At 36.4% G+C, this 15935-nt stretch overlaps 1 protein-coding gene across 18 annotated transcripts in view; it reads right to left on the reverse strand.

Moving 5' to 3' along the window:
* The window catches only part of RIMS2 (regulating synaptic membrane exocytosis 2), a gene marked incomplete at its 5' end in the record, with an annotated part of 471635 nt that overhangs the window by 371552 nt on the left and 84148 nt on the right, over positions 1-15935 (reverse strand). For 9 of the 18 annotated variants that reach the window (XM_082045213.1, XM_082045206.1, XM_082045230.1 and 6 more), the window contains one exon: positions 10300-10510. In XM_082045213.1, the coding sequence (XP_081901339.1) occupies positions 10300-10510 (211 nt within the window). Of the gene's footprint in view, positions 1-10278; positions 10511-15935 lie in introns of all 18 variants that reach the window. The other 9 variants (XM_082045234.1, XM_082045211.1, XM_082045209.1 and 6 more) reach the window with 1 other exon arrangement.

The raw sequence follows: 15935 nt of genomic DNA on the forward strand, positions 1-15935 counted from the left end.
CTACCCTTTCTAAACATAGCTAAAATAACATCTAATTAAAATATTTACTGTAGGTGTAACATTCACAAGACAAATGAAGTGTCAGTGACATGCATAACATCTAACATTATTTCAACATTATGCTCAATACAATACGTGCACTATATTTTAGGAATGCCTACATACCATTTAATTTATAAAATAATTTAAATCTTAATGGATAATTCCATGACATTGCTGGCATATTCCTAAATGTTTAAAATAAATGTTTTCTTAATGCTTACTGGTATCTAATTGTATTGTCATTAAAATCAAACCCAAACTACCACGCTAAAAAAAGTTACAAGCTAAAATGTTGAGTGCATACATATCAGTGATACAAACATCCCTACCACAGGGTGAGAGAATTTAATAAAATTTAAGTTTAAAAACTTTATCCCACTTCAATAAAATTTGTTTGTATTTTTGTAAAAGAAACACCTACGAGACAATTACCTCTTTCATTTTCCTAAACTGTGCACATATCATATTGCAAAACTAAAGGAAAAGTAGGAGCAAGCTCACAAAAGCTGCAAACAGAGCAGGATATCATGCATAATGTTCACAACAACTCACAGGTTATTAGTAAGTTATCTGAAAAACAGGTAAGCCTTTCATGCCAAACATTGCTTTCATTTCAATGACAGTAACTCCCCTTGCCTTCAGCAGGAATTACACCTGTGTAAATGAAAGCAAATGTGGGCCAGGAAATCAGTTTACCCATAAAAGAAAGGAACTTTAGACAGAAAAAAGGCTCTAACCACTTTGTCCTCCTGGAGTTCATATCCACGAAAGCAAGAAAGAAAGGACAGAAAAAAGACAAAGAAGGGAAGAGTCACTTTCATTTTGAAAGCAAGCAGTAGTATTTGTTAGTAAAACAAACAAACAAATATCAAAGGAATTAATATATATCTGTCTTATTGCCCCAAGTGGTGAAGATCTCATGAAAAATGTGACATTTTAATAATCTTCTTAATCCTTTCATAGGTGAAATTGAGATTATTTTATATATCAAAGAAAATATTTGTACAAAAAAAATTGCACAAAGAAAATTATTTTCATAAAAATAATTTGGGATTCATCTTCTAATTACCTTAATAAAACAAATGGAGTGTCTTATAAAAAGGATGCAGAATTTAGCTCTACATGCCTTGGACCCCAGCATTGCAAATGATTAGCATGCATCAACCCTTGGCACTTGCAAAGAGTCCAGCGAAATTAAGAGCGTCTGTTCACTGCAGCCAGACACAGGGTGTGCATAATGGCATAACTGCATGTTAGTAACTCAGTGCATCTTTAAAATACTGGAGTTTCAAAGCATTAGGTGACAGAGTTTGTCACAAGTGTTTACTGTATGTCATGTCAGATCTGTGTTAGTTACACTTTTTCATATCCATAAATATTAAACACAAACATTCCCATTTATTATTATTTTCCTTGAAGGAATTGACTGTTTAGCTGCCTAACATTGTAAAATGGAAAAATACTTTTGAAAACAAAAATATTCAAAATGCTTTCAGTCAAAACTATTTCCCATATTTGTGAATGATGATTTTTTTTTCTGGTACCTTAATTTCACATGCCAACACAGAGACTAAATCTAGGCATGAAATTAAGCACTTAGCCATGTTGGAAATACAACTGCTCACCAGGAAAGAGTGACAACTCATTTTATAGCTTTGTTGTTCAGACACGTATATGACATATAACTTTGTGCTCTTATAGAAGTTTTAGGTTCCCTCTAATACTAGAGACACAAACACATAGGAGAAAATACAACAGAGGCCAACCAAGACAGTCAGGGCAGTGGAGCACACAATATATAAGGAGAAGATGAGGGAAATAGGCTTGTCTAGCCAGAAGAAGGCTGGGGTAGGGAAGGGTGCAGGAACAGGGGAACTACTTGCATTCCTCAACTACTTAAAGGTGAGCTATAGGGAAGACAAAGCCAGAATTTTCTTAAAGATGCACAGCTAAAGGACAAAACACAACAATCAGGGGACTGGATTGGACAGAAGTAAAAACAAAATCCCAAGAGTGGTTAAGCCCTAAAAGTGATTGCCCAAAGACAATTCTCCATCCTTGGAGATTTTTACAACTCAGTTGGACAAGATCCTGAAAACCTGGTCTAACTTCAAAGTTAAGGCTTCTTAGAGCAAGATATTGGTCTAGATAACCTCCACAGGTGCCATCTGACCCAACTTACTCTATGATTTTATGTACAGTGGTAAAAGATCAAAGTATTTTCAAATATGTTGGGGGTTTTGGTCGCATTCTCAATTATAGAAATAGGATGTATCATTGAAAGCTATCTAAATCACAGGACTTGTAAGCATTATCACTCTGTGTGCAAAGACATATTTATCTGCACAGCATCAGGTGTTCTGCTGCTTTCCTAGCAGCACATCTTGTCTCATTGCAATAAGAGTGGCACTAGCTGCTCATAGATGTTTTGAATGGAAACATCTAGTGCCCCAACTTCTCATCCTCATCTCTGATGAAATATACCCTACTATGGAAGTGGAGTATAATCCATAAGCAGGTATTTTTAGCACAGAGGCTAAGAAACTTTTAAAACTGTAAATCCCTAATTAGGTTGCTTTCTTAGTGAAAGTCTCACAGCTGCAGGAAGAGGCAAGTAACAGCACAAAAGAGCAATTAAGTCAGAATACACCAGCTCCCCACTTTAAGGACGCAGACAGCAATTAAATACAACATTTTAATACAAAATAACGAGAAAATATTAAATAAACTCCAACAAGACACAGTAGGCAAAATAGCACATGACAAAGATTTTAAATAAATTAAACTGAATTAAAAAGTAAAGGTAGCAGTTTTCACAAAAGTGAGAGGCAGAGACAGTGATATTTCAAACTAGTAAATGGGAGCATCTCTAAAACAATCAATAATGAAAGAAAAAGGTAAATATTAGGTAAAAGAGGTTAAAACTTATACAAATTTTCAAAAGGGGCAAGATCCTTAAGAAAACATCCTTAATGTTGTAATAACTTTTAATGTCTTCAGTTTTATCTTCTGCTTTTCATCTTCTGCGCTGCACCACTATTCCTAACACTTTAGAGCAGACAATAAATAAGGTGCATAATATTTGAAGAAAATGCTTAGAAGTTATGCTATTTTGAAAGTGTTAATTCCTTATAATTTTCACTACATAAAATCTATAGTCTGGTCATTTTGTGACAATTAGTATTATGTGCAGTATTCTCCTCAAGGATACACACTGAAGCATGGGATAAAAGGCAATAAATACAACTTACAACACAGGAAATTCAGACTAAATAAAAGGAAATTTTTCTTCCATTTTTTAGCCATGAGAGTGGTCAAGAACTGGAACTGGTTGGTCAGAGTCTCCATCCCTGAAGATTCAAAACTCAACAGGGCAAGGCCTTCTGAAAACTCATAATACAACACTCTTTGAGCAAGAGGTTAATTATTCTATGATTCTATTCTTTCTCAATCATGAAGAAAATCTAGCTATATTACCCTTTTAAAATAACTATCTCCTACATACAGTACAAATACACATTTTGTTTTGTCATTCATATGGATTTCTTTCCCAATTTTACCTCTATTTCAAAAATGGCTTATATAATTTACCCACTGCCCTGACTACTTTTATGCTGTTCTATCGCAGTATTCCAGTCTAGCCAAATCATAAGTGATAATTATGTATAGAAAATTTTTCCTGTTAATTATTCTAATAGTCTTCTGCAAGCGCACAGATGACCTGCATCTCTTCACACTATGAATTATGTTCTAATTGATTTCACTTTGTTTTCACCTAAGATAAGAGGATTTTTAAAACACTTCTGAGGAGTAAAACCATAATACACAAGAAGAAATGTAAATTCACACCAGAAAAGCAAATTCAAATAACAACACAATGGAGTATACATTCAGACCTGTAATAGGGATGACTCAGAAATAAATAAATAAATACATACATACATACATAAACAAACAAACAAACAAACAAACATCAAACTCTCACTGCAACACTGCTGTATGTTTTAGAAAGGACAGTTTAAGAGTTTTGAGACAGTTTTTCTAACGCCCAGTCTTGTGCCAGGAGGTTCTAATGTTAGAAACTAATGGCTCATAAATATTGATCTGGTAATACTGTTCTGTTTCATCATTCTCTCATTTTGCCAAATCTTAATTTGACTCAAATCAAGAGTTTCCAAAACTCAGACTTAACTTCAATCACAGAAAAGATAAAACAGATACTAAATACATCATAAGACTGTAAGCAAGGAGAACGTACTGACTCACATTTTCTAGAACCCAGACTACATTAGTAAAAACCATGGCTAATCAATAATTCTCATATATCAAAGATATTACCAGTAGAAGTCTCACTCTCTGTTAGCTCAAACGTTATCCCAAAATACAAGCACCATTTAGGCAACAATTAAAAGTGTATATATATGTATTTATAAACTATATATTAAAAGAAGATGAAAGATTTTTCTAGGCAACAACTAAAAGTGTATATATATGTATTTATAAACTATATATTAAAAGAAGATGAAAGATTTTTCTCAGAAATTAATGGCCTGATGAAGATTCTCAAACACTTCACCATGTAAGTGTAAGCTTTCCAGCACAAAGTAGTAATTCCAAAAATTGGTGGCTTTGAAAGCACAGTTAAGACTCCAAATCCTATCATTCACAATGTGGTCATAACAGTAATCAAGACTTGGTCACATAATCTACCTATGTCGAATAATGTCCAGGATGAAGAGTCTGTTTTCAGAAACAGGCTATGAAATATGAAGACATGGGAAATTCAAGACAAGCCACCACACTTTACTGAACACCTCAGACTACCTCCAGCTTCTCAGCTGCCTCCTCCACATTGCTATTAAACATTCTTGGTTTCAGAGAAGTACAATGCAAGTAGTGACATGACTGACCATAAGAGAGACAGTCTAGTCAGTCACTTCAACACCAAAGACATTTGAGAAACTGTTCAATTCAGTTCTCGAAGAAGTTCTCTAAAAAAACAGCAAATTGGTCAGACTTCAGTGGTATTTGTTCTGTTCCCTTTGAAAATGCAAGTATATTTTACTGTTAGTTTTACAGGGAAATATTAATATTCAGACATACAGAAATGTTAGCAAAATGACTGGAATTCCATCCCAATCTCAAATCTAGAATGAGTCAATATCTACACCTTAAACTTTTAAAAAAAAAGAAATCTGTTAGAAGGTCAATCTGGCATCTGACTTCATGAGTCAAAGCCACTGTTCACAACAGTGTTTTTTCACTTTAAGTGACTAAAATTATCAGTTTGTCTAAAATTATAAGTTCTTCATTGTGTGATCATAATAACCTCTCAGATTTTTGAAAGCTTTGAAATAGAGCAAAGAGTTCAAGTGTGCCTATCTTCTCTTAAAATTGAAACCATCATCTGCTGCTTAATGAGATTCAAAACAGCTACCAAATTAAGATAGTTTCAAATAAATAAAATTAAAAACAGAAATAGTTTGTGCAGTTGTCATTTGAAGGGAATGATCGTATCTACACAGCTTGTATGAAAAGCGTGGGGTTCTCTTGAAGAATCAATAGAAACAGAGCTGTCAATACAGAAATGCAGACTTTGAATATCAGTTCTGATAGGCATTAATTTGCAAGAAAAGTTTACAGGTTGGAAAGGTGCAATATCCCCTGGTTCAAAATGATTGTTGTGGTAAGGCTTTTACTGTTAGTATCAAATGTAGCAATTTAAGGAAGTGTTTTGCTGGGACAGCGCACTACTTCTACACTGTCTGGGCACAAGCAGGGTCAGCAGCTTGGCCAGGGCCAGGATCAGGGTACAAGAGGTGATACAAGATGGGCCGTGCTCCCACCAGCAGGGCTGTGTCCCACAGCACACATGCAAGGGGAGCAGGGTAGGGGCCAGGACTGTAACAAGGGTCAGCAAAGAATCCAGGTCCCCAGCAGTTCCACGGTGATGAGGCCAGCTGGGATGCTGAGCCTACGGACCTGTGCCAGCAAGGGACCGGGACAGCAGCACCGTGGCTCAGGCAGGGACCAAGGCTGAGGCCTGAGCCAAGGAGCAGCTCCCAAGCGAGGGGATGGAGGCCCCGGCAGAGCTCATCGAAGCCCCGTCTCCCACAGCTCTTTCCCCAGGGCTGAGCTGAGGTCACAGCTGTGCCACATCAGAGCTGCCCAGGAGCACAGGCAGCCAAACCCTGTTCCAGGGAAGGAAGGAAGAACAGTACTAAGGACCATGATGTAGAGCAGCTGAAGTAGCTGAGTCCTGATTGATTTGGGTATAACTTTGGAACGACTAAAGAGGGTGATCACCTAAAATAAAATGGAGCTGATCATTGTTTATAGCTGTCTTAACAACCACAGATGTTCACTAAGGCATTAACATTGTTTTCACATAATCAGGATCAGATTTCAGATTGGAAATCTGTAATATATTTGATAATACCAACTCTATTCATGCAGAGATTGAGGTGCAACATTCACTCTAATTAGGAGGATAACTTTTACAGCCTCCAGTTGTGAATTCAAAACTTCTAATTATAAGATTGTCTTCTGAATTTCAGAGATATTTGTACTGAGATTTCTCTGAAAGATTAAAACATTTGTAGGTTATCAGATTTTACAGGTGTTACAAGGACTAAACTGGGGAAGAAAAAAAAAAAAGATTGCTAGGAGATTATTGAGTTTATATCAAATCCTAGTGACTTAGAAATCCTCATTGTGACAGACTAATTCTTTGGTGCTGGTCAATTGTTAACAGAATGAAATGGATTACACATTATCACAAGCACGCTACAATTTTGGTTTGTGGCTCCATATGAAAGGTCACACTGCAAGTCCTGCAGTTAGAATCACTCAACAAAGAGCACTTGATGGTTTTCTGAAAATAAAACATAGCTCCAGAGAAATAAACAGAATGCAAAGGTTTCACAGAACCAGAGGGAGCTGAGAGTACTTCCCCACTTATACATTATGTTTTTCACACACAGTTGCTATGTCTGATTAAAAAACTGAAAATCTCTTACTTTTCATGTTCAAAGATAAAAAGAGAAGGATGTTTCAGTGGCTGCAAGTGATAGCAGGTTGCATTCAGCATGTGTCTAATTAAGTTTTCAGGCAAGTACTGTCTTCTTCCTCTTCAAGCGAAATGTGGTCTTAATGAATTGGCATTCTGAGCTGTTGGAATTTATACTCACTGCACACAAAGTTGTATCTATCTGGGAGCTGTATTTGTGCAATATTTTAGCATGTAAATTTCCCAGCTGCATTAACTTCATTCTGCTGTCTACTACATCATTCAGTGTGCATTTACCTATATAAATCAGTATGTAATTAAAAAAGAACAGTATTATATTTTGTATATAAGCGGTACTTAAATTACTAAGAACAATTGTTATCATCTTGTTATCATCTGGCTTGTTATCATCTGATTTGTTATTTCCATTTCAATCAATCCGAAAATGTTCATAAAGATAAAAGAATACAGTTCAAGCTCCCTTACTCCCATGAAATTAAAGCCCCCATCCTGGCTGAATACACCATTCACTAAGGTGATAAGCAGTACAGAGCAGCAGCACCACCCTTTATAGTTTTCTTTGTTTGATCTAGAAGGATAATTTTTGTACAGCCTGAACTGAATTTTAATGCTTAAATTTCAGGCACTGTAACCAAACAACAAATAAATCATCCAATCATTCTGAGAATCCTAATCTAATGCTCTGACAACAAACATTTTTATGCTCTGCCCCTACTCATGACCATGAATGTACCCTGTAGGCAATAGTCCTCCTTGTGACCTTTGAAAGAGAAGTGTTCTTTGCAATTCTACATCTTCTGAGATGTATGGTGCTAATACCGGTCTATACTAAACTATTTTGTGGCAGAATCTGGTGTAAATGTCAGGAATTTGGCTTGAAACTTAGTATTATGATAAAAATCATGAACTGATCAAACAGCTCCATCAAAGAACATTTCAAGCAGTTTAAGAAACACCTTATACAAGGTCCAAATCAGACATATGTAACCTGCCAAAAAAAATGTCTGCAAAGACCAAAGAAAATCTAGCACAGTTAAAACAGGAAGTTATTACAAGTCATCCTTCAAGAAGTTGAAGTTGTCTCCATTAAGGAAAACAGAAAATAAGGAATTCAGGTGAATTCTGGTAGACCAAAAATGATTTTCATGGAATAATGTGTATAGGCATAAAACAGAGGATAAATAGAAGACTACCACAGTCTGTGTCTGAATTAAATCTATTGTATTCAAGTTCATGGTGATTAGAGAGATACTTACTCTAGAATATTATTTTATGCAAAATGCACCAGAGGATATACTTGAAACTGATATTTCAGAAAGAGAAGTTATAAAGTGAGTCAACAACAACAAAAAAGCAGTAACAAATTTTTAAAATCAGAAGATATTCAGTGTAAAACATCTCAAGTCTAAAATATGTAACTACATAACTAATACATATTACAAAGTCTTTCATTGACAAGAAGAATAAAAGGTGGCAAAACTTAATTGATTACATTACAAGAAGTACAGGAATAAATGGTCGGGGGTCTTTTAAGAGAGAGGTATCACTAGTGAAGTCTCAAGCAGGATCTGTCTGGAGATTCCCTGTCCAGCATATTCATAAATTATCTAGAAAAGAAATTAAAAAGAAACAGAAAAGCTTATCTATCATACTCAGTTATCAACAGTAGTAGGAAAAAAGCCAACTGCGAAGAGTTGCAGAACGGACTCATAAAACTGAATGGAGAAGCTGGCTTAGAGAAAGGCAGATTTAAGTTAGACAGTAAGAAAAGCTTTCTATGATGAGCACAGTGAAGCAGTGGAATGAATTATCTAAGAGGGTGTGGAAGAATCTCATTGGAAATCTGTCAAAAGAAGTCAGACAAATACCTGGTTTACATGAGCCGTCGTGGGGACAGTCCAAACGATATATCAGAACGCTTCATTAGGAGATGAAGCCTTCCTCCTAATACACTCAAATATCTGTCCTGATTGCCTTTTATAATCAGTTTAAATTAATACAGACAGTATTGTATCTCTTATGACCAGATACATTAGTTAGTTAGTTAGTTATTAAAAAACAATAAAAATATGTGAGCTTACTGAGGACAAAATTTTAAAATTACCTTAACAAAATCCAAGGCAGTTTAAGAGATTTACGCATGATCTTGGTTACTTTAATAATCAGGAAATACCAAATTATTTTATACTGTGTCAATCCAAAACTTGATTCCATTATTTAAGCCTACCTTTCAATCTTGGACAAAGAAATTTATAACATTTATACCATTGTGTTCTACCTTCCAGAAGATTAAGGTAATATTTTCAGATTGCATGGTATTTACAATGAACATATTACAGAAAAAAATAGTTTTATGGAAACAAATTACACTGAAAAAATGATTACATCAATAAATATTAAAAAAATATTGTGCTGTTTTACAAAAGATGTGTTTCAACAGAAGATTAGCATAAGATGTGTTGAGTCTCGTCATGAGTATTCTACAAGTGTCTGTCAGAATCTGAGACGTGTATCAGATGTGAATACTTTATCTGAAACGTTGAATAAACTGACCTCAGAACTGTCTTCTGTGACTACTTCAGTTCTGCTGAATTTTCTACTCTATGGTCCAAGTTCTTAAAAAATCATATTGCTGTTTTACCTATTGTTACAAACAGCAGTATACTAGCTGTAACTATGTTGTTACTTCATTTATTTTTTTTTCTAAAAATATTTTGATGTTTGCATGCATATTTATATGTACATATACATAACCTATGTGCATCTGTGTAATAGATAATAAAGACCGAAAAGCTCCATAATATATTGTGTATACTGTTTTAACACTAATTTTACAATAATCTTGTACAGAAGACCCTGGACAAGCAGAAAAGAAAAAAAGTCTTTCATCTGACTTGTAATAAGTGGTGTTTCAACTTTAGCATCACTAGATAGACCCATCCATCTCCAATACAGAGCACCAGTCTTCCAGTCAAAAAAAACTGTACTTTCAGGAGTCTGCTAGCAGAAGTGTGGCATGTATTAACTTAAAAGCCATAGTCACAGCTCTATCTGCAAACGGAAATTATTTGAAATTAGGACAGATGTCTTAAAAGTCCCTAAAGCAGATATCATCACCTCCTTAAAGAAAATCTGTTTCAGTAGCTATGTGATTTGGGTGCATAAGAAATGAATACGAGATACTGAGTTTAGGAGAAGTTTGTTACTAAACTTTCATAACTCCATACCTTATTTGACCGTAAAGACACTCTTCCTCCACAGCGTGCACAGAATTTAGTTTGGCAATACGAACAGTTATGGCCACAGCCATCAGCAAACTTTGTTTTGTGGCAGATACCACAGGTTGGGGCATCACCCTTCTGTTCCTGCTGCTGCTGTGATTCTTCACCCATCTTCTTCACTTGCTCCTTATACATTTCAAACTGCTGATGTAATTTTCTGCAGAAGAGAAGAGATCATTAACTGTTATTTTATTTAAGCTCACAAATACTTTGCAATCACTAAATTGCAATCAATTCAAAACACAAGTCAGAGAGAAATACTGTAGCAAAGTAAATTCATTTAATTTATGATGCTCCAGATGTGTAACATTCAATAATGATTTCCTTTTCATTATAGGTAAACTCTAGGAGGAGGCCCAACACTAATAACATGCAGCACAGTCCAGTCGTTGCAAAGAGAAGTAACTTCACTTTAGGATGTAACCAGCTGTTAGCTACAAATAAAACAGTAAGAAACATGGTCTGAGTTATACAGGTGCCTACAACACTAAACAATAAACAGGTTAATAGCAGAAAAAAAAAAAAAAAAATTCTAATTTATTCTTCCAAGTGTACTTTTACCTAATTCCACCAGACAGATGGAAACATCTTCTCTTGATACTGTTTATCTTCATTTATCCTAAAATACTGCACAGAATAATTATTCAAATATGCTTTTTCAATCACTTTTCAAGCACTGGGTGCAAGCCCATAAAAAGTTACATCAGTGTAACAAGTTGTTATAAATCGTTTAAGCCATTTGTATCATTATATAGGCATGGCCATCACACACCAAATGTAAGGTAGAAAATTACCTTAGGTGTAAAATCCAGGGACAGTAGTTTAAAATGCACACACATATATTTTACCTTCCATTTACAGTAGACCAGAAGCACATTCATAGTCAGCTTCCATGTGCATACAGAACTGCAATGATTCCTTCAGGCATGCTACTTCATTTGTATTTCTGAGACTACAACCAAATCTCCATACATGATAGTTAAAACTGCCTCACTAGGACCAAAGTTGCAACTCACTGGATGCTCCGTAATGGCAGTTTTTTCTCAATGCCCCTGTTTCTGAAGGTAAATGATGTAATGGGAAATTTTATTTTCATTTTTGAAAGTTATAATTTTTTAGCTGAAAAAAAGCTGGAAAATGTGACATGGAGTATTGTAAGAGATTCAAAACCAAAGAGAAAAGAACTTTGCCTTCTCTTTTGTTTTTATCCATGTGATTTAAAGGCATCTGAACACTGATCTTTAAATTCTTACCATGGAATTCAAGTCACCTAATATTGCTAATAGAGACTGTAAATTTTAGGAATCTAAACGTTATTAATCTAGTTTAAGTAGTTTATTTAGTTCCCTGAACAGACACAAGCAAAACCCCAAAATGAAGCATTTTCTATGAAACATTAAAATACTATACTAATGCTTTACTAAGTCAAAAAGCGCAAAAGAGATTTATTTTTCTTTAGAATTTTCTTCAGGAGATTCTTGAGATGAGATTGTTAAAAACAAACGTGAAGCCTAAGATAGAACAAAGGATATCTCCTGGAAAAAACTAAATCCAGGATACCAACTTCCTTAATCACAGAATGTTAGGGATTGGAAGGGACCTCAAAAGATCATCTAGTCCCATCCCCCTGCCGGAGCAGGAACACCTGGACAAGGTTACACAGGAAGGTGTCCAGGCAGGTTTTGAATGTCTCCAGAGAAGGAGACTCCACAACCTCCCTGGGCAGCCTGTTCCAGTGTCTGTCACCCTCACTGAGAAGAAGTTTCTTCTCATATTTAAGTGGAACCTCCTGTGTTCCAGTTTGAACCCATTGCCCCTTGTCCTATCATTGGTTATCACCAAGAAGAGCCTGGCTCCATCCTCGTGACACTCATCTTTTACATATTTATAAACATTAATGTGGTCACTGCTCAGTCTCCTCCAAGCTAAAGAGACCCAACTCCCTCAGCCTTTCCTCATAAGGGAGATGCTCCACTCCCTTAATCATCTTTGCGGCTCTAATGCAGAAATATATTCTTTAAATAGTTCAGATAAAAATTAATGATAAAAAACTACTTCATCAGAAGTGTCAGAGGCTCTTACAACAAAAACTATTACACTGAATCAGTTGAAAATTATCTCAAAAAAATTATTTACCATGGCCAGTCACAAATGGTGCTCCCCATGGTTCAGTATTGGGGCCAGTTGTGTTTAATCTCTTTATCAATGATCTGGATGAGGGGATCAAGTGCATCCTCAGTAATTTTGCAGATGACATCAAGTTGGGTGGGAGTGTTGATCTGCTGGAGGGCAGGATGGTCATACAGAGGGATCTGGACCAGCTGGATCGATGGGCTGAGTCCAAGTGTATGAGGTTCAACAAGGTCAAGTGCCGGTTCCTGCACTTGGGTCACAACAACCCCAGGCAGCGCTACAGGCTCGGGGAAGAGTGGCTGGAAAGCTGCCTGGTGGAAAAGGATCTGGGGATGTTGATTGACAGTGGCTGAACATGAGCCAGCAGTGTGCCCAGGTGGACAAAAATGCCAACAGCACCCTGGCTTATATCAGGAATAGTGTGGCCAGTTGGACTAGGGAAGATATCATCTCCCCATACTCAGCACTGGTCAGGCCACACCTCAAATCCTGTGTTCAGTTTTGGTCCCCTCACTACAAGAAAGACATTGAGGTGTTGGAGAGAGTTCAGAGAAGGGCAACAGAGCTGGTGAGGGGTCTGGAGCACAAGTCCTATGAGGAGCAGCTGAGGGAACTGAGGCTGTTTAGCCTGGAGAAAAGGAGGCTGAGGGGAAACCTTACTGCTGTCTACAACTACCTGAAAGGAATGTCTTCACAGAAAGGGCTGTCAAGCACTGGAACAAGCTGCCCGGGGAAGTGGTAGAGTCAGCATCCCTGGAGGTGTTTAAAAGACGTATACATGAAGTTTTTAAGGACACAGCTTAACGCCAGATTTAGGTTATGGTCGGACTCAATGATCTTGGGGGTCTCTTCCAACCAAAATGATCCCATGATTCTATATTCACAGATATGGCAAAAATTGTTGAGATCTACTCCCCAAGAATGTACTTTACATTATTCCATGGAGGAGTTAGAGGAACAAACAGGCAGCTTCCTCCCTCCATCAGGCAAGACAGGAGTCAGGAGGCACGCCTCTTCTGTGTGTCAAAATGCTGCCTCGAGCTCTCAGCTGCCATTGACCCTTTTCCAGAAACGGGGAACACAGGGTTACTTCATTTTATGTGTCATTTTTCTAATCTACCTGCTCTTGCACTTGAGTTGAAGTTTGAGTCCACGTGCTGTCCTCAGGAAATAGCAGTTGCTTGTTTTTCTCTCACTTTCAGCCCTTCTCCCCCACATGTGTGGAGTCAGGGCTAAGTGCCTTCCTCTGCCTACTCACTGCTTCAAAGAGTTCACTGCTGGCTGTTCTTTGTTGAGTGTGGCAGGACACAAGTTACTAATAAGAAAGAGCTGAATGAAGTTGAGAACAATGTTTGGAAATCTGGAAACCTGGCACATTTCTGCATTTTACACTGACAACAATAAATAATTGGTAGTTAGTAGTCTGGCCCATTTCCATCAATAACATATGTAATCTCTGAGACCTTGATTGCCTTTTAATTTTGCCAAACGTTGCATATACTTCATTTAAAGCATATTATCTATGCTGAACTTCAAGTTTATTTTAGGTTACATTCAGTTTTGTGGCTTCCTTATAATCTATGGCCTTTGTTTGTATGATTATTTGCATAGCAGTCTCACTGATGCATAAAAAGCACAAGCCTTTTGCCAGTTCTTAAGCCTCATGTGCTGAAATAATTTCATTTCCCCTTGGGCACAAGAATCTATGTAAAGGTCACAACTTTTGCCTCAAAGTATAAACTTTTCAAAGTTATACAGAGCGGTTTTCTAAAACAACTAAAACAACTTTCTAAACAACTAAACAACTAAACAACTTTCTAAAACAACTTATCTGCCAAAATAATTCATTATTACATCTTTTTATGTTCCAAGAAAAATAGTACATGTATTGACAGCTGAACAAAGAAGACAGAAATCTATTAAATAATCAGTTATACACTGTATATGTTCTGCTTACTGAGCAGAATCATTTGAGATGAGTATACGTACTTGAAAAAAAATGCAAAGTATTCATTTTAGGAATTCCATAAAGAAAATATTTTTTTTCTATTTTATAGATCAATTTTTTTTTTTTTAATTCTCTAGATGCAAGGGGTTTAGCCACAAACTAAACTAATAACACGCAGCAATAATGAGGTGTTTAGAATAGTGGAGAATTTGAAGCACAATCAGTATATATGTATAACATTCTTCAGAAAATGCAACACAAATAAAGCTGCATTTTGTTCAGGTTGTCTGTATTCACGTCTCTACTAAGAACATTGCTATCTGAAAGAGCTCGGGAGTTCAGCGACCAGGGAACTGAAAGGAACCAGTACAAGGCCAACTTCAGAGCCTGGGGCTGAACTCGCGTATCCCAAGACTACAGCACCCAGGTCATATACTCCAGTGAATTACTCTGTTGATGCAAGTGGCCAAGATCCACGCTGTGAGACTGAAAAACAGGCTCTGCAGATGAGCTGCGTTTTAGGCCAAAATGATTATCCATTACACAAACCTCATCCTTAGGCATGATAGGGGTTTTTTTGGTTGTAAACCCAGATAGTTACATCAGACCATAGCGTAAAAGAACATTTAAGTAGAAAACTCAGCAACCAATATCTATAAACCCTATTTTGACAATAACCTCAATAGCACATGCCATCTATCTGTACTGGTGCAAAATCTCTCTCCTTTTCCTCATTGTTTCCAAAAATACAAATATCCACTTTAATAACTGCTATAAATTTTAAAGGAAAAGGAGAGGTTGATATGAGTTTATCCAAAGAGCAAATGATAATGAAAAGCTAGGCTGGAAAACTGGTATTTAAGTTCTGCTCATTTTCATCTCTTTTGAGAATGAATTCCCTGAATCACACTCATATCTGCTGGAAGTTACAGTGGCAAAGTTCATGAGGTTTATATGACTAGTCAATAATTTTTTTAACTGCAAAACTTTGTATCCAAGAGAGCTGCATAGAGGACTTTTCAGTGTCAAAAGCAACTGTTTTAAGAGTTTGGGTTGCTCTGTCAAGGTCAATAAATAGTTTCTATTGGAATACTTATTTTGTTCTGGAATGCAGTTAAATTAATTCTGCTTATTCTTGGTTCCCCACACCTTTCTGGAAATAAGAAATTCAATATCAATAAAAAGAAGCAGCAATCCATAAGGTCTTTCATGACCCATGACCTACTGCCAAAGGCAAGTAAGAAAAGCAAGTTCAGTAATCTGATGTCTCTTATTATTACGAAGTTTTTATTTTCTCCTGTCATCCAGCAATGCCCACAAAAATTGCAGCACTTTAACGAAAAATAGTCCTTAGTACTGAGAAGAAGTTCCAGAGCCATTCCAAAAGTTCACTTAAATGTTTCTGAAATTTCCAAAGCTGCTTGAAGTCTGCCATCAGAAGTGGGAATGTTAAGCAAGTATCCAGGAAGCTGAGGCCAGATCTAAGTGTAGCAGCCACTTC

Source organism: Streptopelia decaocto (assembly GCF_964273445.1).
Source record: "Streptopelia decaocto genome assembly, chromosome: 2".
Classification (NCBI taxonomy): Eukaryota; Metazoa; Chordata; class Aves; order Columbiformes; family Columbidae; genus Streptopelia; species Streptopelia decaocto.